This window comes from Triturus cristatus, chromosome 1_2 (genome assembly GCF_964204655.1).
Source record: "Triturus cristatus chromosome 1_2, aTriCri1.1, whole genome shotgun sequence".
Taxonomy (NCBI): Eukaryota; Metazoa; Chordata; class Amphibia; order Caudata; family Salamandridae; genus Triturus; species Triturus cristatus.
The window spans coordinates 908,178,085-908,204,821 of NC_140580.1; the positions used below are offsets into that span (position 1 = coordinate 908,178,085).

Genomic DNA, 26,737 nt, shown 5'->3' on the forward strand with positions numbered 1-26,737 from the left:
GGAGATGTCCAAGGACTGAATCTAGGATCCAGTCCTGTGGTTAAAAAAGTAATCCATAAAGTAACTAATTGCATTTGACTAGAAATTCACATTGAGCTCAATGTTGCTTTGTGTTTGAAATTGTGTTGCCCATTGCAACAACTGTAACTACTGTACTTAAAAGTCTTTTGCCTATTTGCCAAGTATTTAAACTAAAGTAATTCATTCTGAGAAAGAATATTTTGTATTGTAATCTATAATGTAATTATAATGTAATTAAAAAAAATATATCTAAAAATAAATAGTTTAAAAAATATAGTAAATCAGTATAAAAAAAATCAGTATAACCATTAATACATTCAAAATAGTCATTTACAAAACCTTTGAAATTCACTGAAAAAACCATAGATTTCAGGGGCGTTATAGTTAGCTGGACATTTCCCTCGTACAAAACCCTAGAAATTCCCCCGTTATAGTTAGTTCAGCTAACTATAACTCGCGTCCCCGCAATGCACTGCTGATGACGTCACATATTACATCACTCATGACATGGTCAGTGACATCACTGATGACATCTGAAATGACATCACTGATGACATCACTGATGACGTCATCCAGTGAGTGTGTGTTTCTGTAAATTTTAAATATGTTTAATATATATATATATAGGGAAAAACCTATGGAAGAATGAGTGGGTGTATAAGTGTGTGAATGGATGATTTAGTAGGTGCGTGACTGACTCTATAAGTGAGTCATTAAACGTATCTTACTCCAGACTAGTGACTAAACTGTGTGAATGTCTGTATCTGTCTGTCCGTTGGTGTATAAGCGGCTGCATGGTTTTGTGAATAGCTATATTAGAGTTTCTGTGGGTTATTGATTGGTTGTCTGAGTATCTGTTTGGGTGCCTGAGTGTTTGTGTGGGTGGGGTGTGTGTGACTCTGTGCATACATGTGTGAGTGGGTGATTCTATGGGTGCATGGTTTTAAGAGTGCATCTGTGATGGAGTGTATGGTTGGGTGAGTGTATGTATGGGTGTGTTAGTGATTGAATGTATATCTCAGTGGTACATGTGTGAGTAACTATATATGTGAAAGGCAGTATATATGTGTGTAAGAGTATATAAGTGGGTATATGTGAGAGTGTGTGATTGTTAGAGTGGCTGTATGGATGAGTGTGTGCTTGTATCAGTGATTGTATAAGAGCGTAAGAATGTGGTACTATTTTTATGAGTAAGTGAACTTGTGTGTGTATAACTGCATAGGTGAGTAAATGGGAGTGTGATTACTTATTTGCATGACTGACTAGGTGTGAGAGTACCTCTATGGGTGATTGGTGGTGTGTGAGTGTCTATGTAGGTGTATAAATGCATATGATAGTCCTGTACTGAGTGACTGTAAGTATGAGTGACTGTACAGGTGAGTGAGTGGATGTGTGTGTAGATCTAAGAGTCAATGAGTGGGTATGTAGTTATTGGTATTGGAGTATCTATGGTTTTGAGAATGGACGTCTGAAATTTTGATTGAGTATATCAAAGGGTGTGAGAAGATGCACTAATTTATCACATGGATGACGTCATCAGTGATGTCATCAGTGATGTCATTTCAGATGTCATCAGTGATGTCATCAGTGATGTCACTGACCATGTCATGAGTGATGTAATATGTGACGTCATCAGCAGTGCATTGCGGGGGCGCGAGTTTTATAGTTAGCTGAACTAACTATAACGGGGGAATTTCTAGGGTTTTGTACGAGGGAAATGTCCAGCTAACTATAACGCCCCTGAAACCTATGGTTTTTTCAGTGAATATATATATATATATATATATATATATATATATATATATATATATATATATATATATATATATATATATATATATATATATATAATGTATTTATTTATATATTTATGTATTTATTTATTTATTTTTTCTGCATCCGTTGTGGGCCTATCTTCCAGGAAATGCATTGTTGGCCTTTTATACACTGAAGGTTCACCACTGGCCTCCAGGTGGTGAAGATCACATGTAGTTCCAATTGGTGTCCCATTCATGCTAGCCTTCTACAGGTACCATCCGGACAGGTGAATGATGTTACCTATGTCTGTCCGCTTTTTATCAAAGGTACTGGACAAAACTGATTGACTAAACATTTGTATTACTGATATTTTGACTCCTCCTCCTACATGCCATTCGCAGATTCTCCTGCATGTTGGGACTCTGAAGTGAGCCTAGCGTTTAGTAGACAGCCCAGACCTACGAACCTTTAAAAGATACTGAGCATGTAAGACTTTTTCCACCCCAGTCCTGCAGTCCCTCCATCGGCCATTGACTGAATACTTACCCTAGTGGCCACTCGGACATATCAGCTTGACTTGCAGTCTTATCAGGTCTGACCCAAAGTAAATACCCTGTGAGGGGGTTACAAGAATTAGCTCTAATTGCCTGCATAAAATGCTGGGTGGACAGCACGCCCGGTTCTGTGCATCAACCGAATACCCACAATGTGTGGCCGGTTACTCTGAAATACAAACCTTGACTTTCATGGATAGAAAACCTGCGAAGATGCAACCAGCATGACTGGCTTACACCAAAACCTTGAACTTTTCATAGACCCTGGTTGACAATGGGTTGTTGGCCAAGCTGCATCAAATTGGTGATATAAACTGCAACTTCAATCCAGCAGTTTGAAGATCCACACTGATCTGGATCTATAGGGATTGGTGGTGCACTGGGAGCAGCTTGCTGCCTGTTTCTTCAAAGCTGGGACCAAGCCTGAAACCCTGACTTGTAGCCCTGTTACTTTCTTTGACTGGAAGAACTGCCTGAGAAGAAGCACCTAACCGGAGAAACCAGACCAGAGGAGCTGCAAACAGCACTTTGATGCCTTATCGAAACCCCTTACCAGATATGCTACAGAGATCAACAAAATGCAGGTAAGCTGCCAGCAAGAATGATGACTGCCCAGCTAGCCTGGTTTCTGGCACCTCTAAATGGTTGTGGAGACTTCCTTACAGTCACTTTGCCACCTACTATCCTTTATCTAGTGTGATCTGAGAATGCACCCCCTTCCCCACCACTAGCCTTCATCCTTGGGCTGTAAAAGTATTTTTAAGCCATCCTTGCGGGCATACTTGACCTTGCCAGTTTGTGCAGACTAACGGCAACTAGCTGGTCACTACATCCTGGATCCTTATCTAGTGGATGAAAACTGTACGGTCTTATCTGTAATTTGTGGCTCTTTTGGACTTCCCAAAGTGTTCCTTGGGTTTGTAGTCGATGAGAAAAAGGGCCTGAGATTTATTTTCCGAAAGAAAAGCGAGTCCCTAACCCTACCAGGACCTTTATGCAGCAGTGGGTCCTGAAATATTGGTCTTGGTAGATGGTACTGTGTCCTGATTTCAAACATAAGATCCCAGGAGGCTCTAGTGGACCAGAAAACCTTTTACCACATCTAGTAGGAACTTTGTATAACTGACTTTTATCTGAATAGAATATCTTTAATGTAGTATGATTCAGACTTTGGCCCGTTTTAGTAAAATGCCCACAAAAGATGTGGCTTTTTTTTAAGAGGTTCAGTCGAAAATCCCTTAGACTACCTTTTAACTTTTATACTTGTGCCCTCTTTGCACAGTACACCCAGAGCAGGGATGTTGAATTCAGTTTTAGACTTTCAAGACTACAGAAAGGCGAGATTCGTTTTTTACCACATCCGTGGGGAATTGGTAAGACACTGAGGGCGATGTTGCCATTTCCACATCTTCCTGCCCCGAATTGGAAACAAAAGGAAGCAATGCAAGCGAAATAACCTGCAAAACAAGAATTCCTTCTACCGGGAATTTAGGAATGCAAGTAATGATGAATTCTTGTGCCACCTGAAATTGTCAAGGGCTGCCATTTTATTAAACTAGTTAATTACAGTGGTTGTCCCCATAAAGTGCTTTTCAAAGAAACTTTCCTAACATGAGAGCTTGGGAGAGGAGCACCCAAAAAGAGAGCCAAGTGGGAAAATGTGGCTGGGACGCCCTCCCTCCAGTGACCTAAAACAAACGTATAATGTTATCAGCGTTTTTCGACTGTCTGATCAACACAGAATTTCTGTTCGCCACTGACTTCATGGTGTTTGGTCATTGCTCCACCCCGTCCATAGTCATTTACCTTCTCTGGAATTCCACATCTATTTGCCAGTACAACGGCTCTTCACAGGCCTAGAATTAAGTATTAACGGATAAATAAAGACCACTTTTGACAGCTGCGAACCAGAAGCGCTTACAATATCGAGCACCATATTTGATTGGGGATCATGGTAAGAACACACAGAATTGGGTTCAGGCTCTTAGGAGACTTTGTCAGTGGGCGGTACTGACCTCTGGGTCTGATTGAGGTTGTAGGAAATTAAAGATGTCGACCTTTCATTAGACAAGGTCTCATCATGTCCATAGGTTTTTAATAGGTACAGGGGACATAATATATAAACGTTGCAGGCATCAACCGCTATGTTTTAGTCCTTTTTTTGTTGCGGACTTTCACTATTTGATCCCGGTTTTCTGACTTTTCTCCCTGTCTGCTATGCAAGATCATAGCCATAACAACATGTGGTAGTGTTACTTTTAATATTCCACAACCAAGCCTAGGCCTCCCCACTTTTAAGGAACAAGAACCGGTGATGAGAAGCCTGGGACACATTAACTGCCGGCATCTGTCTCCCATCTGTCACTCCAGTAAAGTGTCTCCTCTTAATACTGTAGTCTTTAGACTCTGATTAGTCCTTGTTTGACTTGTGAGCGAAAGCTAGACTGCTTACTGTGAAGTCTAATTGTATTAACCTATAAGTGTACTTTATTAATATATGCATATAGTACTGCAAATATATAGATTATTTTTCTTTCAGCAGTCTAATATGTTTGATTTCCTCCGCAGCTTCTATTTTGCAGCCAAGTGAGACGGTAAGTAAATCTTCCTAAGAAAATAATGTCTGAAGGTCCTTCTCCTGCCCTTTTTAGCTGTTAAGGAGGGATGTTTGGTGAGCCAACGGAGATCTTGTGTGTACTCTGTAGAGCAGATGTTTCAATGTTGGCAGGCATATTCCTTGAGCAATAAAATGAGGGCCATTATCTTATGTAGTCCCATTTTCTAAGGTCCAAAAGGAATGTTTCTGCTTCTTGGGTGTGGGTTTATTCTTGTTCTCAACCTGTTTGCTTCCTGCCACTTAGTATCCATAACCTGTTTCTGAAAGCTGTTCAGTTCAAAGGCTTGCCTAGCTTATACCAAAAATCAGACCATGTAAACATACTACCACTTCCGTCTCGTGCATGTGTGCTCCTTTGTCAGTTCTCGTTTCTCCTGCTTGTTGTTTTGCGGATTGGAATCTGCTTCTCTTCCACTCAGTGATTTTGTACCATTGGCTCTCATGCTTAGCGATGCTGTTCTGTCTGCTTCATTCCTTACATTCCCACTGACATTTTAGCTGTTTTCTTCTACTCTTCACTTGGAGCTTATGGCATAGCCCTCAGGTTTGAAGTCACTTACGAGGTGCAACTAGCATTTTTCAGCAGCCGACCTGCATAACTTCTGCAACTTTTGACTTCTTCTTCAAGAAAATGTGTTATGTTGTATGCACAGGTTTTTGGCAGGTGAGTACATTTCTGAGCACCTCTTCAGTCAGTGAGAAACTGAAACACCCTAATTAATGACTTTCCCTACTTAGGGCAAATGACATCCCAGTTCCCGTGAAATGCACCTAATGCTAGTGACACCCTGGAAAGATGTTGCCACCAGGTCGATAACTTGTTTCCGCTAGATTATGTTTGTCAAAGGTCATGGAAGAGATGCATCTTATAAAGGAGCTGAAGTCCCTTATGGGACCACAATTGATTCCTTCTTGCCAGTGCACAAATGAGCAAAACTGTTTCTTTTTCTGTTCACCGAAGGCCTAGTGAACAGTTATACCATGAGATGCCTTCCTGCACTCAGTGTAGCTGAAGCCATCAACCTAAAGCTCCTTTTGTGCATTTCAGAGGACCAGGATTTCCTGTGCTTCAGTGATTGGGGATTGTATCAGGACATGAGTTAGCGCTCCCTGTGGGTGATTGCCTTATTAGCTTTGACTTGCCATTCCTCGTAAGCAGCAATTTCTCTCTCCCATTCTGTGCATGGGATAGTTGAGAGGAAGTAGGCTACTAAGTTGAGTGAGGGACTGCACCACAAAATGAAGCAGAGGAGGTAGGGTTCCTCCAATTTCCAGCACCACACAGCTCTCCGGTGCCTAAAGAGCACAGGAAGACACTTAAGTGTTTTAATGCAGTAGAACACAGTCCTCTTCTTTCTCCTGCTTACATGAGTCCACTTGTGGACTTATTAGTTACGACGGTCTCTGTCACATTTCCTCAGACTTGGGAGTACATAATCCCTCTGACCCCCTTTCCCTCATCTGATTTTGGAGGACTTTGCTTTTGTACCTCTCTTCATCTCTGGGTGGGAGTTCTCTACATCTCTTTGTCCCATATTTTCCGCATCTGCCAGGCTTCATTGGTACCGATGTCCCCATTGACTTTTTCCTTGCTCTGGAAAGTTGACTTCCTGGAAGATGCCTCTCGTTACACCAACCACTCCGAGCACTGCTAGAGCGCTGAACAGATTTTGAGATGCACATTCTATTTGAATCACACTTGCTTTTTCCCCCTCCTGGTCTTACATTCCTTCTTGGGTTCCTAGATCACCAAGCTACACACAAGATACAAGGATGTGACTCCTAAAGGTTCAGGCCATTTTCAACCCACACCATTCTCTGCACCACCCAAAACAGTCCATCTGATGCCAGCAGCCCATGCACCATCCCCTTTAGCTCTCCTCGTTACAATGCTTTTGCTGTGAGACTTGAACGCAAGCTCATTTCCCTTTCTGGAGACTTTAGCAGGCCTATTGTACCCTGTTGTGGGTGAGACAATCCATCCCCTAAGCTGCCTCCTTATGAAAGACAAAGGTTGTTTGAAACCGGTATTTATCCTTTACTATCTATGGCTGTAATAAAGAATTTCATCAGACAAGATATTTCTATTTCCTTGCAAGTGCTGTATATAGAGGCTTCAGCATTGTCACTGGAGAATAGGATTGTGCTATTAGCTTCCCCATCAAAACATTTTCTCCAGATGTCACACCAAGTCCACAAGGTTTGTAGTTTCAGAGTTCCAAGACAACAAGTACAGGGCCCGAAGAATGATTCCATGGCTCTTCTGTGAAAAACCTCATGCTTTGTCTACAGTGATGAAGATATCCTTAAAGAGAAATGCTTCATCCTTTCATGTGATCAACAGTTCTGGGTAGAAAATATTCCAATTTGGAGCCTTTTATTGAAAGACTTTCATGCCATCATACACAGTGATCTCCAACTGTAGCCCAGGTTTGATTTGTGCATTCCACTACTATAGAGGTCAAAGAGGAGTATAACTTATGCTGGAACTGGGTTAAAATGTAGCAGGCAGAAACTACTAATGTCCAATGATATCTTGATGCAGGAACATTAACACTAGTCTTTCAATGCACCTCCACGTGTGTGGGAAGTCTCACATTTAAACAGTGATTTTTAACAGATTTTCTTTAATTTATACAGTTTATACAGATTTCATTTATTTCCATATAATGATAACTTGCTTCGGTAATCAATAAACAACTATTGATGGTGAACCTGAAGGCCAAAAATTGCTTGAAATTAAGTACAAGATAACTCAGGAAGATAACCAAAGCAAGTTATCATATCTGGAGATACATGAAATCTGTATAAACAAAAAAAAGAAATCTGTTCAAAATCCCGGATCCATGAAACGGAAAGATAAAGGATTTGGATTGAATTAATATCGCTTAGGAATCCATTGCAATTTTGTATCCCATTTGGGACAGTGAATCGAGCACAGTTTATTGAATTGGGTCTGAGGTTCCCCTATGTGATGTCTTATTTGTATGATTATGTCGATGCTTTGCTGGTGTGGATACTCTTTAACTGGGATATTATTGTGTGGCTGAATTGATTTTAGTGTTTGTGGGGTGTGTTTGGAACTGCTTCATGAGATCATCTGTGATCGTCTATATTAGTTAGATTTGTCCAAGATGCCAGTTGGAAATTATACATGTATATTTGACTATTAACATATGCTTCTTTTGAAATGAAAAATTAAAATACATACACTAAATGTTTGATATGAATTGATTTGATCTGATGAGTTATTGAACATGTTGGCTCCAATGTAATATTTGTATCAGTTCGGAGTTACACCAGTGTTAAATTGGGAAGTTTATTATTTGTGCTCCTCAGAACCATGACACTGTTTTTACAGGGACAAGCTAGTTCTCCACTCACACTGTTTATTCCCCCGAAAGACAAAAAAAAATATTTTTCTTCAAGTTTTTGCTCTTTTCACTCACTCCTCCTCGTCTGAGGAAGTTTAGTGTAACATTGATGTTAGATGCAGTCTTGCATGTTTTTCAGCAAAACTAGCCATCTACATCCAAGCGCATTTTACCACATATGGCGATCAAGACAATCCAAAACAATTATTTCAAGAAACGTCAACTCTTGCATCTCTCATTGCGGTGTTCGGCTCGGAAATGTGTTACATCAATTGCCCAAGCAGCTTCAGCCAGAACCGTAAGGGCATACATACATACGATACTCCAGAGACCAATCCGCCCAAAGGTTTGTCAGGCAGCTAAATGGGGCTGAATGCTAAGGCAATGCTCTCTCTGTTAGCTCGGCAGAGAAGCTCTAGAATGCAGCTAATGCTCTAGATGTAGAACAGTCCTGTGTCACTTGATCGAGTTCATGTTCCAACAATGCTCAAGAGAGTGACATGTGAACAGTTGCTCCACCTGGGATAGCAGATATTTCACATATCCTTCCAGTGGCCTTGGCACCCATCTCTGCCACCTTGCAGGCATTCTGCAAGCTCTGTGCTCCAGACGTTTCATCCAGGGACGATGCACCGCGTGGCCAGGACAAGAACTATTCAAAAAGCTTTGTGCATAATGCTGTGCCTGGCCAACGTTGCTTTTCAACCCCCGTTTAGTATTTCTTATGCTGTGGGAACAATTTTGAGAGTAGTTTCTGATCTCAGTGGTAGGTGTAAGGGTTAGCAATAGGAGAGGGAGTACAGAGTAGGAGTAACTACGTTTAGAAAAGTACGTTTTCTATGGTGTGCTCAAAAATATTACGTATAGGCTATCTGAACGAGTCCTGTTTAGCGACCCCAGGAAAGCATGGGGACGTTGTTGTCTGATTGCCTGCACATCCTTGGTAGTGCTTAATTATCGAGTACGTTTGAGAAATCAACCTGGTTGCTCTGCAACACTGAGCAAAGCTTTGAAAGAAGAAAATGTAATTTATTTCAATTGTTGAGCAAGGAAAGAGCAAGACAAAATAGTAGTTGGGTGGGAGACTGTAATTTTTAAACATCCTTCTTTAAACGATCTTTACTTCTAAAAGATAACGAGAAGAGTATATATTTACTTTAATTTAGGTTATAATTATTTTAACAATATTGTAATTCTGTGTATGTTGTTCTGGTGATAAGGAAGTCCATACGTGGGTGAATTCAGATGCCATTGGTAACGACTGTAATTATTCTCCATATTTTCTCTTAATCTGTTTCTCAGGCCTCTATGATCCCCACACCTTCATCGTCGGGTAAGTTACATTTTTACTGTTAAACATTCAGTCCTGCGTGGATGCAAAAACATTTTTTAATTTTTTTTTTATATCAGTAGTGAGTCAGTCGTACTTTGGGGACAGGACTCGGGACAATGCTTCTTCTGCGCAATGTCAAGACCCAACAAGGAAACGGGTTTCAGTGACACAATGGGCTCTGTCTCATGTGGGGGTCATCATTTCAACAGACATCTTACTCGGATCTCTGGTTTTCAATTTTAAAAAATACAAGTGGTTTTAATGCCAGTTTAAAAAGCACAACAGGCAGCGTTCCGCTTGCTATTGTTTCTGCTTTCTGGTGTTTACATGGCCCTGGATCAGGGCTCCACCGCACAACTGATTTGACATGTAGTTTCCCCTTTTCAGTTCGCCAGGTGCACTGGCTCCGCACCCACCTCTAAGCATGTTCCCGGGGCAACGAGTATTACTCTTCTTTAGGAGAGTGGATTGTCCTCATTGGTTTACAAATGTATTGACATCATGTAGATACTCTTTTGATACATCTAAACTGCTAGAGTTGCTGCTTGGTGCAACACTTATTCGTTGTCCAGCTTTTTTTCAGGTCTAGGGTCCGATATAATGTGTCAATCTGTGTCCTATCCAAACGTGAAAGCTGACTTGCAGCCCAAGTCCATTTGGGAGTGGAGTTGCTCACTCAGAAAAATCAACTGCTTTCCATGGTATTAATGTGATGCTTAGGGGGCCTAGCGTCCTGAAAAAGCATCACAACGTTTTTTTTTTTTTTTATATTTGTTTTACAATTGTTGCCACAGTAAAAGAACTGGAAGAGAACTCCCTGAGTTTGCTATTGTATCGGCCCCAAATACATCAAACTCTATTTTGCAACACTTAAACTGCAGACTTTTCTGACTTGTCCAGAACTGACAACCCGAAGAATTTATTCAAGTGCTATTATTGATGTTGGATCTTTTAAGAATTGAACATATGCTTGTGTTTTGTGCATAGGACTGTATGTACACTGATTAGTCTTGATGAATATAAAACATGAAGTCGGGTAAATATTGAACAGCATGGTGGAGAGGGAGGATTTCTGATAATGCCTAGATTAATATTCAACTTCTTTTCCAGTAAAGTCTCAGATCAGGCTACACTGTGCTGGCTGACATGTGCCACTATGGCCAACCTATGTAAAAGGATAGGATCGTTAGTGGTGTTGTAGGTTCCAGCCGCGGCCCGTGCAGGTAAGGGGTGGGGGAGGATTTCAGACGACGAGGGGAAATTATTTATTTAATTTTTCCTCGTCATCGTGCTCTTACCTGCACGGAGCATGGGTGGTAGGCTCAGAGATCCAACATAGTCAACAAATGGACCACTTCAGTGTCTGCCATCATGAGTGCCTCATCCCAAAACCCCAGAAGGGCAGTCTCTGTCCCATAACATGGACATATCATGGACTGAACCCTGCTTGTATTTGGAGTCGATGGTGAGTATGCTTCAGAACTCCTTGGGGCTATTGGCATAAGGATAGAAAGTAAATATTTTCCAGAAACTCCTGGAGCTGTTGGCATACAGTGTTCTCCAGAACAGAGATTAGTTGACGGACAAAGGAGGTGAAAATTGCGAACATGTTTTTAGATGCCATGTTGATAATTGGTCACCTGTAGAATCTGTAGGCTTAAGGGCACTCAAATGTTTTCAGCCTCTCAACAGAGGCTGGACTTGATGAGAATTACAGCATGTTATCTATAGAAGGGTCTATTTTCTTCGAACATGGAAACACCGGGAATAGACATTTCGGATTTCGATCCATCCTTCTCTGTTTTCTTTGTCATTTTCAACTTTTCATATAAAGATTGATGCGGGCGAAAATCAATGCCCTTGTTGATGTAATCTGACGTGTTCTTGTCTTTTTTCATTTAATTGGCACTCACTTTTTCACAATTTTAGAGAGTGAAATGGTGTTAGCTCTGGCTGCTCTGCCCTCTCATTTCTTCATTAGTGTTGTCTTACAAATTTGATGGTCTTGCTTTTTTTTGGTGATTTCACCTCTTGCACAGGTAGCAAGATTTTCTCCAAATACCTACACTTCGGATCCGTCTCTGTGCTACATAGGACTCAGTCAGACCGATGTGTTCTAACCAATACACATTTGTTGTAGCTATATCACAGGATCAATTTCCCCAAGACAGGATATTTGTAATCTGCCCACAATTATGCTATCCAAATATTGTCCTTTTGGTCACAGGAAGGCAAGTCGGGCACACTTGCAATGCATCGAGAAAGGCACCCTGTGGTTCATAAAAGATAGTGCATCAGGTTTGAATCTTTAGACATGCTAGCTATTGGATCATGTTCGGGCTGTAAAAATCCAGACTGGATTGCGAGAAGGAAGGGACACAGTTCAAAAAATGTTCTGGTTGAGTACTTATTTTATTCCCCACAAAAAGTGCATTGGTTTTGTAACCACTGCTATTTTAAGTTATTTGATGTTGTAGAGCATTCATACGACATGTGGCACCATGAAGCTGCTAAGCCAGAAAACTCTGACTTAAAATTAATAAGAGTCAAATTCTTTAGCAGCCAGCGTATAAAAACCGTAATATTTTCTGCTTTCCTAAAAGCCAGAGACCTTTGGTAAGCTTCAGTTCACCTGGAGTGGTATTCCAAACGTCAGTGAAAATGTTCAAAAAGACTGTCTACATCTGGAAATTTAATAATTAAAGCAACATCACTAAACTGAATACACACTTGGCTCAATTTTTAATAATTGAGAAAATAGAATTGTATTTGTAATACAAACGCCCTTTTTTAATAGATTAGCCTGGCTTGTTTTGCTGATTTGTCACAGTATTTTGAGCTGGTTGACCACAAAGGTATGGTCCATGGCTTTAATCCTCATTGTGGCTCTGGAGTTGCCAATGATGCCACCGCCCAGCTACCGAGTGCTTGCTCCTTGTAGATCCAGCCAGGTTGTTCTGTGGTGTCTTTTATATTAGCTACTAACTGTGTTCAGATAATAATACATTTTATGTGCAATACAAGCTAACATTTACGCTGTATTATTAAAATATGTCAGAAGTACAGCTGTATCAGTTTATTATATCTTTTTATTGAAAGTTAGAAGCAAGGCAAATATTGTTAATATCACATTGTAACAGTACATGTTAACAAATACAATTCTTTCACATTGCAGGGTACGCGTCGGTTACAATATGAACAAAGTTATCGGTAGCATGTGTAGTATTTCCCACCCCCCATTGTTCCCTGCGTAAGGGCGAATCGTCAAACGGCATGCATATCATTCCCCTGCTTTTGTTCCAAGTCCCCCAGATCTTGGTCCACTTTTGAGGACAACCTCTTCCCTCATACATCACTCTTTCAGCCTGCATGCACCAGTCCATGTAGTTTTCCCACTCTCGGAGTCTAGGCCCGGCCACCTCTCTCCACGTCTGTGCAATATTGCGTTTCGCCGCCATACAACCCAGGGCGATCCAGGTTCTTTCTTTGGATGTAAAGTCGTTGTTGTCCCAGACATCAAGGAGACACCATCGGGGCGAAAATGTTATTTTATCCCAGCGGTTTTGAATAATCGGGCAATCCCACCACTGAGGCATAAAAGTTCCCACTTGACCACAGTTCTTAGGGCAGAGTGAGGAATCGGAGACTCCCATTTTGGCTAGTGTCATACTCGTGTATTATGTTCTATGCAGGACCTTTAGTTGTATTAATCGGAATCGAGAAAGCACTGCCACCTCCTGGTATGCCAGTGCTTCTTGCCACTCTTCATCTCTCATAGCTCCGACATCATCCATCCACCTATCCCATATTTTCCCCAGGTGATCTGGCATATTATTTAATATCTTTTTATATGATAATGATATTTCTTTTTTCGTTAGTCATCTAAAAGTCTATCCTCCAGGAGGGAGGAGGACGGGAGCTCAGTACCCGTAGGAACTTCTTTTTGAAGTGCGCTGCGCACCTGTAAATATCATAAAGTTTCCCCTATGCCAAGTTCATAGTCCCTTTGGAGATTGCCAAAGGGAACTGTCTCCCCTTTCGCCCATAGGTCCCCAACTATGGAGAGTCCAGTGTGGTCCCATTTATCAAATCCAGGTTGTTTAGCCAATAGTCCCAGTTGTGCCGACTCCAATACTGGAGTAGCCAATGTTATCTTATTTTTCCACCCCAATGTGGCTGTTGCCATATGCCATAGTGCGGTTGTTGTTGATGTTGGTGTGTGCAGCGGCGCGTTGCCTCACCCACCGTAAATCACTCTTAGGTAATTTCCGGATGACATATTGTATCTGTCAATCCTATATGCTGGATCTGTTGTTGGCCAGTGGTTTGTAACTGCAAGTTGAGCCGCCCCATAGTAATACTGGGTTGCCGGGAGGGCTATACCCTCATCGTACCAACTTTTCGTGTGCTTAGTCAGTGCTATGCAAGGGACACCATTATCCCAAAGGAGTGTATGAATCTCCACATCAATCGCCTGAAAATACTTTGGTGGAACCAGATAGGGAGCGTTCTGTAAAACATATACAAATCGGGGGAGCGCCATCATTTTGTATAGGGTGGCTTTTCCAAGTAACATGAGAGGAAGTGCCCTCCAATGCCTCACATCTTCTTGTAGCTGACGTAATGGGGGGAGTTTATCATATCTTATAAGTTAATTAGCTTGATCTCCGATATTTCTGTATTCAGGATTCATTGAAAGAAGTATCACTTCAACGAGTCTGAGCTAGGGGCAGCAATGCAAACAATTACAATGGGGTACTCTTCACCCAGTGGTACGGTAAGAGACCTAGTTTGGGTGCAGTGAGTCCCTCGTGCCCTTCTGTCACTACACCTATTCAAAAGCTTGTAAAACTGTGTGGAAGGAGGGATTACAAAAGCAGTGGGTATATCCCTGAATCTACTTCTGCCTACAATGCCAAAGAACACCTTCATTCTGAGTGTTCTGTACTTGTGCACTTTTCTTACCAATGTAAATTAAACGAAGAAGCAGAGCTGCATTGACACCAGGAGGAATAAATCAAGCAGGCTACTCCAGTGCCGCGTCGCGCTGTGTGTGGCACAGGGCAAACCTCCAGTAGTCTGAGGACCAGGGATGCAGGGCTTCCTACCTGGGGTCTGACTTGCTCAACATGACGGTGTCTCAATAGCACAAGCATACATATACTCCTCTGAAATAGAGTAAATGCAGCTACAGTGTAACATTTTTCAAGCAACATTAAGAGTGGGACATCTTCTTGGGACCTGATGCAATATTGTAATCTCACCATTGCATACAATTCTTATTGGTCCACGCCTATCCGTGGCAAAAATACACTAATGCATAGACCTGGTTGAGCCAAAACGAATGAATTAAGGACATAGCTTCCTGACCACAACTTTTAGTCAGATATTTGTGACATGCACAGGCACATATAAATTAGAAGGAAGTTGGTTTGTGTAGCCTGTACATGAGTGAGCATGTTGGAGAGGTCTAGAGGGGGTACCATTTGTATGTCACTGAGGGGGGTGTAGAAGGAAACCATTGCAATTTATTGTGCAGAAAACTTACAGACATGCCTTTCTGCGTGATTGTGCCATAAGAGTGTCTGCATTGTTTAGCACAATGAACAAACCCTGTGGTGCTTCTTGACTAAAGAGCTGATGGGTACCAGGTTAGAAAATGTGTGCAGCCCTTTAGTTTTTGAGGTGCTGCATATTGAGATTGTGTTGGCAGAGTGGAAGGAATGAGCTAGAGCAGTATGTTATTGTGTTGCTGAGGTATTTGACAGCTTTTCATTGCATGCATTTGCATCTGTAAGACACAAAAAGGAACCTTTTCCATTGAGCAAGGGTGTGCAACATTTTATGGAAAACATTCAACACTCAAAAAAACTTTGAGTAAAATATCATCCAAAATTGTGCGTTTTCAAGGATTGGCTTTGTTTCCCTAAATGCTGTGGGTCCCTTCCCAAAGATAAATTTCAGTGGTTTAAATTCTTGCAGGACTAGCATATGTTTTATTATAACATATTACTATAAGGGCAGCCACTCTTGTGATGTTTTTCTAGTCATGACTGAAGATTTGTTAATGCTTTTCCTTTCGGAGGGCTAACTGGAATTATGTGGGGATTGTAGATGTTGAACATGTGATCGGAGTAAAAAGTAGCTGATCGGTTAGTGTCTCTAGGATGTTAGTGTGTCTTGGCCTTGTATGACAGACAAGATTGCCATGAAGAAGCAATCAACAAATGCTCAAAGAAACTCTCTCACAAATAGAATAAATTAAGGTCAATAATATACTATCAAACTCTGGAATTGAAAAAGAACAGTGGATTTAAACCATATTTACGTAAAAGACGAATAAAGTAATTGAAGAGTGAACAAAAAAACTGACAATCAACGATGTAATAACAAAATCCCCAACGCAACCTACAATGATCTTGTGAGTAATAAAAATGAACCCATTTTTAACCAACCAGAACAAAATGAATCAACTCGACCAATGCCAATTGTCCATGAAACCTTCAACAAGGCAACTAAAATCAACATCCTGTGTACCTAAATTCTTCTCTTCATTCTACACAGCCTGATGCGACACCAACTTTCAGTCACATAAGCAGATTTTAAATGATCTTTTCCTAAGAAATGTGGAATAACTCATTGTTCAGTTTACGAAATCTTTCTACACGTGAAACTATAGCAACAATAACTACATTGGGTCACTCGGGTGGTGGATTTCTAACTAATAAACAACAATCTTGAAATGAAGTCTTCCATTATCAAACCTAAATCAAATTATATTGTTATTGTTTTGTCGATCTTCCAGATGCAGAAAAAAGATCACATATTTGCAATAAATGTCTACTTTCCACCATAACTAATAAAGGAAAAAACTCATTTTACTCTGATTTAGATGAATTAGAACTGGTTCTGGAAGGTGTGCACACTGAATATCGAAACCAGAATATCAATGGCACAGAGTATCAAGGATAAAATATCAACAAGTAAGTAACCCTAGATTTTCTATACCTGACTCCAGATATATGTACCTTTAGATATATAGTTTCCCCTTTTTTTTTTCTTTAAGGTACGTAGATGTGGAGTTAGGAATAGTAAATCTATATTTACATACCTTTCAACAGTTTTCCCTGCAATATTATGGCACGATATTGTGGTAGGTCAATATTCTGGAGGTCAATATTAAGTAGTACAACAGTTCTGGAAGTATATGCCTAATTCCTCATCATATTGACCAGTAATTCCAACAAAGATTTACTGTCACCGTCACAATTGGGTACCACAGAAAACTCACCAGCTCTTATTTATAACATTCAAGAACCAATTCTTTCAAATCAAAAAAATCTAAATTTCTAAGAACAGCAACTACACATATTATTTTTTTATTCATCCAAGGTTACAGTTTATTATTCATAAATAATCAACCTTATAAAATAACATTTCAAAATGTGAACTCAAATAGTATGTGTACTTATACATACATTCAGTATTCAAACTTTTACATTTGTAAAAACTATGAAATCATCCAATGACTTGAGTGATCACATCCTCCAGGCGATATTACTTCGCCTCAGTTGCATTCAGAACAACTCGGATAAGATCTTAAATAATGTATGACATCATTAAACAACAAACAAATAAGATGGGGACTCAGACCGAACCATAAAGGCGCAACAATTGAAGTAGATTTTATGATGCCTACATTATCTGATTACGAAACAAGCAAAGATAAATTAGTTATCAGGCTGGGAATCACTGTTGTCCTTAACCCTCTTCCTCATTTAATCCAAATCAGTGAACCACAACAAGCTTAGGAGCAACGGTCAATCATGCCCCAAAACACACACAAAAAAGTATAATCCGTAAGAACTGAGAGCATTTTAAAAAACATCCTTGGTCCACTGAACGCAACCAACAGATTCAGCATGCAAAGTTTCAGACACTGCAAAAGATAGAAGGATAAAGAGAAACTGCCAGGAAGATGCTTAGATTAAACTTTTAATGCTATAAAATCAAACAACACTAAGCTATTCTGGTCCCTGATTGGACAAGTGTCAGAAGCTGGGTCTCTACTTGGCAGTGGGTTGCACCCTGACCACACAGGGACCCTAGCTTTCGTTAGGGTAAGGGAGTCACACAGCTAAGATAACCCCTGCTCACCTCCTTGGTAGCTTGGCACGAGCAGTCGGGCTTATCTCGGAGGCAATGTGTAAACCATTTATACATACACACACAGTAGCACAGTGAAAATACTACAAAATGAGTTCACACCAGTTTAGAAAAATAGCCAGTATTTATCTGAATAAAACAAGACGAAACGGCAAAAGTTCAACACACATAAGTAAAGATATCACTTTTCAAAGGTTACTTTGGTTCAGTCACTAGAAATCTATGGATGCGTCCCTTTTAGCACAAAGTACCTTGGATGCATCAAAATTCAAAAGCAAAACAGGCGCAGGGAAGGTGAAGCACCTGAAAAGCAAAGTGGTGCATCGGTTCCTTACTGTCAGGGGAGGTGATGCTTTGGTTTCTTATTGGAAGGGGAGGTGATGCGTCTACCTTGGGGGACACAGCCTCTGTTCTTCACTGCTGAGCAACATCGATGAAGAAATCAGCACCTAGGGATGATGTGTCGAAAATCCAGATGCACTGCATTGATTCCACAGCAATGAAGCTGGCTCTGCATCGGAGTTGGGGTGGTGCGTCACGGACTTCGGTGATGCAGTGCTTGAAACTCATGCTGTGGTGGATCTTCTTACTTGCTGAGATGGAAAGCTTTGGGTTGCGGTGTAAGCTGTGGTTGATGCATCGATCTGAAACCACGTTCCGGTGCTGGTAGCGGCGATGCTTCAAATGTTGTAGTGATTCATCGATAGAAACAGACACTGAGAGTAGATGAGTGGATTGTCTCCTTCAGTCCAACAGATTCCACTTCCAAGGGCCAAAGACTGGATTTGGCACCACTTGGCAAGTCCGTACTCTCAGCAGAAGAGCTCAGGTTCTGGTAGGGGAAGTCTTTGATGGGCCTGAGACTTCTTAACAGGAGGCAAGGCCACACAAGCCCTTGGAGAACCTTTGAAACAGGATACAGAAAGGAAAGTCCAGTATTTTCACTCCCTGGACAGATGTTGCAAGCTGCAGGCCAGCACACAAAGCGACAGGCAGAGTGTCAGTCTCTCCTACAGCATGTAGCTCTTCTTCATTGCACAATGTCCTTTAGTCCAGAAGAGTTCTGATTTTGGGGTGTCAGAGGTCCACTACTTATACCCCTTTCTGCCTTTGAAGTAGACAAACTTCAAAGAAAAGTGTTTGTAGTGCAAAAGACTCTGCCTTTCCCTGACCTGGCTCCGGGCACACTACAGGGTGGTGGAGACAGCTTTGTGTAAGGACAGATACGGCCCTATTCAGTTGTCCGTGACAACTCCTCCTGCCACTCTAGCTCAGGAAGGTCCATCAACCTGGTGATAGCCCATCAGGATATGCAAAGCACATCGCATCTCCCTTTGTGTGACTGTCTAGAGGGAATTCAAAAGAGCACAACTGCCATCCAAACCCAGACTTGGATTCTACAGACAGGCAGAGGCACAGAATGGTTAAGCAAGAAAATGCCCACTTACCAAAAGTGAAATTTTTAAACATGCAGTTTAAAAACCAATTTCACCAAATGATGTATTTTGTAAATTGTGACTTTCGAGGCTCCAAACCTCTATCTGCTCCCAATGAGAAATTACACTTAACCGATATTTCAAGGCAATCCCCATGTTACCCTATGGGAGAGATGGGCCTTGCAATATTGAAAAGCACAATTAGCAAAATTTCACTATCTGGACCTGTAAAACACTTACTGTAGGGGTGGCGTACATATAGTAAAAGGGAAGGTTTGGGCCCGGCAAGTGGGTCACTTGCCAGGTCGAAATGGCATGTAAAACTGCACACACAGACACTGCAGTGGCAAGTCTGAGACCTGTTTTCAGGGCTACTCGTGTGGGTGGCACAATCAGTGTTGCAGGCCCACTAGTAGAATTTGATTTACAGGCCCTGGGCACACCTGGTGAACTTTACTAGGGACTTACTAGTAATTCAAATATGCCAATCCTGGGTAAACCAATCACCAATACAATTTACTGAGGGAGCAGTTGCTCTTTTATCACTGGTCAGCAGTGGTAAAGTGTCCGGAATCTTAAAACCAGTGTAAACTAAAATGCAGCACACAGTCCAAAACAGGCGGTCAGATGCAAAAAAACACATGGAAATTCATGCCAAAAGATGCCTGCTTTAACATCAAGGTACTGCATCACATAACATATCAAATGAACTTTTCATCTCAAGTGACACTTAGGCAGTCCATATGAAAGATTTATATGTAAGTAATTTCAATGTATCAACTCCAACAGTGTCTTACTCCCAAATATCATGTACTAGAAATGAAAATGAAATCATCACTTTAATCAAGAAAAGTCGTTTTTCATGAGCTGTGGGGCTGAATGTATTACTAATCACTGGTGTAAACCCGGATTCCGACTTGCGGAGTTCTGTACTACTTTAACTATTTTTGTATGCCTTTATCACTGGGATTGATTTCTACATCATGGAAAAATTCCAGCATCTTAACAAATTAACAAGATGGACAAATGACAAAAATCTAATACCATTTCCTCAAAAAGGATTCCGAACTAGCTGCTCAACTGTCAATAACATAAAACCAGTGATTATCTTGGCCTACAGGGCAAGAACTAAAAACTATACCCTGTACGCTTGCTATATCGATTATAGCACAGCTTTCAACAAAGTAAAATGTTAATGGCTTGGAAACAAGTTATTAAGTTGGGAAATAGATCACTCAATTTTGCATTTCATAATAGTTATACAAGGACATCTGGTTGAGAATCAAACTAAGAAGCAAAAAATGCTCTGTTTGCCAAAATGCAAACCTTGGATGGATCAAAACAATGCTACATCGTGGCCATTCTGTTCTCGCAGTACGTTGGAGATTTACCGGATCACTTGATGGCAAACAAGGTTTACCACCTAATTTAGACAATCGTCGCATAATTAATTTAGACTTTTAAGTCAATATGGTTTGCCAGTCTTTATGGAGGAAGAACAAATGGGATGATATAACCGCATTAACTATGATGCTTGTATCTCTGTTGCTCTATGCTTCTTCGATATTTAATATAAAAAATAGCTAAATTAGAGCAAATATATATGAAGGATATGTCCATTTTTAAGCTTATGTGCTGCCACTCCTCAGAGTAAACACAGGCTATATTTGATTGTAAAAAAAACTGCTACTTTTCATACAGATGCAATAACAAATTATCCATGGAACTGCAGTAATGCTAAAGTTTCCACATCACATTAAAAGGGTTAATTTTTCAAAGAAATGAAACAAAATAGATACATCAACTTGGAATGAAACCTGGACAATATTGGCAAAAAGATCAAAGAACAAAATATCCTGGAATTTATGTGCTTGCTAACTGCTAAAAAACAAACAGGCAAAATTGTCATTTGAAGGAACTTTTATCGCTAATGAACTACAAACATTCTGACATGTTATATAACTCATGCTTAAATGTTAAACAACAGTATCTTGATTCAACCTTGAAGGCAGTCAAAAAAAGAAAATACAATGGGATATAAGAATATGAATCTCGGGTATCAATTTGAAGGAACTAGTTTTAACCCTTTCGCTGCAGCGGGAATTCCGCCGCAGCGCTGGGGGGGGTTTGGGGGCAGCGCGGTGGCGCGGTGCTCATGACGGAACCACTCCGTCATGAGCCGCGGTTGAGCTGTGCTCATGACGGAGTGGTTCCGTCATGACTCCGCCCACTGCGCTAATCGCCCGCACAGGCGGGGAATTAGCGCCGCGTGGGCGGCGCGGCCGCCAACGGCCGCAGCATGACGGAACCACTCCGTCATGAGCACACGGCGACCGTGGCTCATGACGGAGTGGTTCCGTCATGAGTGGGGAAGGGGTTAAAGGCAAGAGCACATGTCAATTATGTGGTCACAGAGCAGAAACTTAGACCGTATCATCAGTATTTGTCCTAAACTGCTAACCTTGCGAAAAACAATATCCTCCTTTATATAAGCAAATACAGGGACAAATAAAAAGGCGATAAGCTATTGTTTTCCGTCTCAATCCCCTGTATTTATCAGTAAATTAATGCAGTTTCCATCAGTGTGCAACAGGTTACTAAACACAGTTAACTGTCGGAATCTCTTGAGCAGGTTTTCAAATTTATTTATTGTCTTTTTATGGTTTTTAACTGATATTGTTGCATTTATTTTAAACAATTAATGAATAACATAAAATTATTACTTGCTTACATTGAGACTGTAAGTAGGGCTAGAGTAGTGGTAGTGGAAGAGTTACACGGGAGGCATAATCTTAACTGATGGCTGGTAAGTCTGCATGGGCAGGTCATGAGGAGAAGCTTTTAGGTTCTACTAGATTCTGTTGTCCATTTCAATGACTATAGGGCAATGTATTCGCTTTAGCAGTGAATGGAGGGAGGATTATTTCTCTGCTGTAATGAATTCCTGCTAATATTTTTAGGTTTCCTCATGCTTGTGGTTTGCTGTGTTGCAGGTGCTCTTCAGGTTTGATTTCTTTAGTCTTCCTGTTCTTATTACTGAAATTTGCTAGAGGTGGTGAAATGATTTTCTTGAATCTGGGTTATTTTCTGAGAAGGAGACTGCTCCATTGAATAGGCTGATGGTTGGTAAAATGTAGTGTAGTGATTCTGTGGTTTCCCAATATGTGGCGAGATCGATAAGATTGCTATATTGCTGACACGTCTCCATTTGTGATTAAATCCTTTGGGCTGGAGTGTGAATTTAAAAAACGCTCCGATCAGTTAGTAGGAACTAATTGTTTTCTGCTTGACTATTTCAGTTCGAAAACCACGCTATGTCAGAAGAGAGAGGTCGCTGGTGATGTCAGCATCTGCGGCACCAAATCAGTCAAAGGAGACCAGAGTCAGCAATGTGTAACCTTGCTTTATCACAAACTTTGACATCAGTGTACTCCAGACTGTGACGTCCGAATGGTCCGTTTGTGGTCTTGGAAAAGAATGGCATCCTCATTTGCCAAGGGAAGTGAGCTAATACCACACTCCACGGAAAGGTAAACCACTGTGCCAAACCTACTGAGTGAGAATACTGAAATTCTGGGCCTAACTTCATCGCTGGGGTAGTGGACAGTACCTCACCAAAAACTGTTTTCTTTAGTTCTCTGACCTGGAGGTGCAGAATCATTTTATGAAGCCAGGAGGACAAGGCTGGATGACCCTTTGAGAAGTGGTCAATATAAACGTTGTCCCTCTGTGATATTTTCAGTTACCTTATGCTCTGTGTGGTCATCAAGTGTAAACTTTAGACTTATCAGTCATAGTGGTATACTCCTTTCCTTTTACAACATGAAGTACAGCAATGGTTTGCATGTAATGGGATGTGACAAAAGCTCTAAAGGAGAGAAAGGAAGTTATGCTTCCCCTATAACCACTCAGACCTCTCTCTGTTATACTCGTCCCATATGCTTTGTTTTTACTGTGACCAGACTAGCTTTGAGTTTATGAACACTGGACAAACAAGGATAACTTGGAGGATGGGCTGGCATAGCTGACCTTCTCGCAGGCCCCCCAAAAATCTGCCCAGTATCCGGTCTAGAAGTACGAAAATAATGTTCTTTGTGCCAGATAAATAAAAATGGGCAGTCTATTTTCTTTTTCTGACTGGTGTATGCATTGCCAACCTGTTAACCTCATACACTAGTGATAGGATGCCAGAGGCTGGCGGAGAGATCCAGGAAGCAGTAGTGTAAAAGGGCTCAGTGTCCTTTCCTGAGAGATTTTTGCAATTTCCGGTCAGTTTAAAAAACCTGTTTCAGCTTGACCAAAAAGTAGGTTTTTTATCTGGTCGTCAGTCTTTCCTCCCTTAAACAGTTCCCTAAAGATATAATGGCACTGCAGTTATAATTAAATTAAAAGCTCTCTCCTGTGAAGGTTGACTGCATTGCGCTGCTTCTGACCCTCATAGCAATGGCGCCTTTATTGCCCCCTGATTTCCAGGACTTAGTGGCCTCCTTTCATTTTCCTTTTACAACTGAAATCTGATTTAATCAGAATGTAAAAAGGCTAGGGTAAACATTTCCTCATGTTAGAGGTGATGTGGACCAAATGAAAAATAATACTGTTTGCATCAGATGAATTTGAACTGACGGTTTATTGGGGAGCTACTTTTATGGCGATCCAGTCCCTAGATATTTTCTACCCGGTGCCCCTCTTTTTCAGATTTTCATGGCAGTCGTCTGGAAATATTTCTAATTTGACTTTTGAGCATCTTTCCCTGTTTTCCAAGCGCTAGTTCTGAGCCCACTAGTTCATTCGGCCACTGGAGGAAATTACTTATGAAAAATGTACATTTGTGAGCCAGTCCGTGAACAACTCATTGCCACTTGGTGACTGATTTTCTATTATCCTCCTGATGGCTTGCATTGATTCAGAGGCCCTCCCTTTTTATTCCTTCCCTGCATAATTTTAGTAAGTCAAACTTGATTTGAGATGCAGTAAGATCTATAATGATCTACCAAGAAATCGATTACATATGGGGCCAAGGAGTTTTCTTTTCTGTAGATCTTGCCGGGCATACCCGTTTGGTCCATATTGGCCTGAGAGGGATAGTTTCCACAATGGGTTCAATGAAGAAATACTCTTAATGTAATAGTGACCAGAATCTGCCGACTCCCCGTCTCCGTTGTGGTCTGGAGCTGACAGGCATGCTGAGTAGATGTATCACCTGTCCTTAGCCTATAGGAACGTAAGTAGGATAATGCACAGCAACAAATTCAGATGCTTGGAAGTAAAATTGCATCATGCCTTATTTTGTAAAATATTCTCACTCCACAACTACATATATCACACATATGGGCATATGTGGGTGCTATGCACTTTTGCCTGCACACTACAACATTTTTCTTTTTTCCAAGCAATATTGCTGTCAACCGTTGAGTGCTCCCTGCTATTGTACAAACCCCTTGACCACTGTACACGCACTTATGCAGCTTAGTCCTCTGGCAACAGCTTAACGTTGTCTCATGGCGTCTTGCAACATGTGGATATTAAAGGAAGCAGGGGTTTGTTTATCTAATTTGTGAGCTTGGTTTCCCATGTCTGCCCCACACCCCTTAAAACTCTGGAAAGTTTTGGGGTTGTTTTCTTTTTTAAATACTTTTATGTTGAATCTTTTTTTATCAGGTTCTTGTGGCTCAGCATAAAAGCAACAATAAGTTCTTTATAAGTTATCAACCATAACTGTGGTTGATAATTCTAAGCACAGGAGGGCTCTTTCTGGGAATTGTGAATGCTGCATCGCGCTGGTCCAAGAAACATTCCCCCCCATTTTATGGTGCACTGACAGTTGGGCCATTTGTCTCCAACAACAACACATTCCTAGAGGTTGTAGCATTTTTGCGTAGATAACAGGCCTCTTAGGCCATTCCAGGTGTTACTCTTGGACTGCAGCCTTCAGGCCAGTCATAGAGTTCCAAAAGCCAAATTTTTAAAGAGTTCCTGTCAACTTGCCAAAATAAATGTTCTGCTATGATCTCTTGTGAACACTGTTGCCATAGGGTACCCACAGTAGTGTCTGCAGTTTTTTCTGCTCTTTTGAAACATTTTAGTTGGCTTATCGTTGAAGAAACCAACACTTGTTCTCAAATTGCGTTTTTGCACTGTGATGTAATGTGAACTATTTTGTATTTTTATACAACTATCTGTAATAAAATCTTCTTAAAATTGTCTTAAAGTTTCTGTGTACTTTTTTCATGGACGTTGTGGTTTTTGCACAATATTCACTTCAGTGGATTGTGCAAATAAATGTCAGAACACCAGCATTCAGGTATACTAATAGTTCTATTCACAGGGAGAATGCTATTAGCTACATAAGGTTTGTGAAAACTATGGAATGCCTGATACATAGGTGCATGAAGATGTGTAATTTGTATCAGTAAGCAATGTATTATTACATTAATTGTAATGTTCTTTAACAGGCATTGCTTTGCTCATGTCGGCATATATTTTGATTAACTCAATTTCATTCTTAGCAAAACCCCATACAATTCTTTGTAACCAATTTGAGTTGTGTGCCAGACATCACGTTTAGTTAGCTTTAATCAAACCAAATGCGGGTATAGCGGAATATTACACCCATATCCACGCCTGTGAAAATAAGGGTGGTCCAATAAATCATGTTATTTAAAGCAAGTTTTACAAGTGCAGTCATTTCCCTCTGCCAAATGCATTATTGACACATTGAGAAACTGACGTTTTTTTGTGTACCAACAGTGCCCATTACTTCCTTCCCCCTGGGCTCATTTGGATGTTCTGGTTAGAGATCCGTGGGAGTCCTTATGCTTGTTCATCTAGTAGGCTCTGCTTTCTCTCGCATTGCTTGTGTGCCCACAGATTTCAACTGCACAGTCCTCTCATACAGCTCCTCTAGATCGGATTTCTTGAACTTTCTATAGATGCCACTTACTAATAACAAGATACCTCAAAATCGAGGCGATGAAAGTGATTTGTACTCTAAGCAAGGCGAATACAAAATAATCCGTTATTTCTAAAGGCATTATCTTCTACTTGGGTGGTGAGGAACATAAGCCGAGCTACCTTCTCCGAAATGAAGTGGGTGGTGACCAAAGCACTGCATTTGAGAGTTCAGTGCAAAATAACGGAACTCACAGCATGTAAGTGATCAACTTATTGCAAATTTCTGTGTGTTTTCACCGCCAGCACTCTATGGTAGAGCTGTGAGCTGAAGGTTACTGCAGATTGGTAGGATTGTTTATTGGTGGTTAAGAAGCCCTGTGGCACTCCATGCCACAGGGCTCAATAGTAACACTGTGTGGTGCGGATATCAGGGCTTGAAGGTGGTGAAGTGTGCACATGTCTGCAGCTGGCCCAGGGCCTGAGTTAAGAGCTGTGCGTTGTAGTTGAGGATCTTGATGGTTGTGTTGAGTGCCCCATGGCCTGGGAGTAGGGTTTTCAGGGGGGAGGTGGGGAGGACCAAACAAGAA

At 41.0% G+C, this 26,737-nt stretch overlaps 1 protein-coding gene across 2 annotated transcripts in view; it reads left to right on the plus strand.

Annotated features, from left to right (window-relative positions):
• Positions 1-25,461, plus strand: part of C1_2H1orf159 (chromosome 1_2 C1orf159 homolog) — a 273,746-nt gene extending 248,285 nt beyond the window's left edge. For both annotated transcript variants that reach the window (XM_085609641.1, XM_085609644.1), the window contains exons 8-10: positions 4,902-4,927; positions 9,627-9,657; positions 22,559-25,461. In XM_085609641.1, coding sequence (XP_085465767.1) covers positions 4,902-4,927; positions 9,627-9,657; positions 22,559-22,656 — 155 coding nt within the window. In that variant the 3' untranslated portion in view covers positions 22,657-25,461. The remainder of the gene's footprint in view (positions 1-4,901; positions 4,928-9,626; positions 9,658-22,558) is intronic.
• The last annotated feature ends 1,276 nt before the right edge of the window (positions 25,462-26,737 follow it).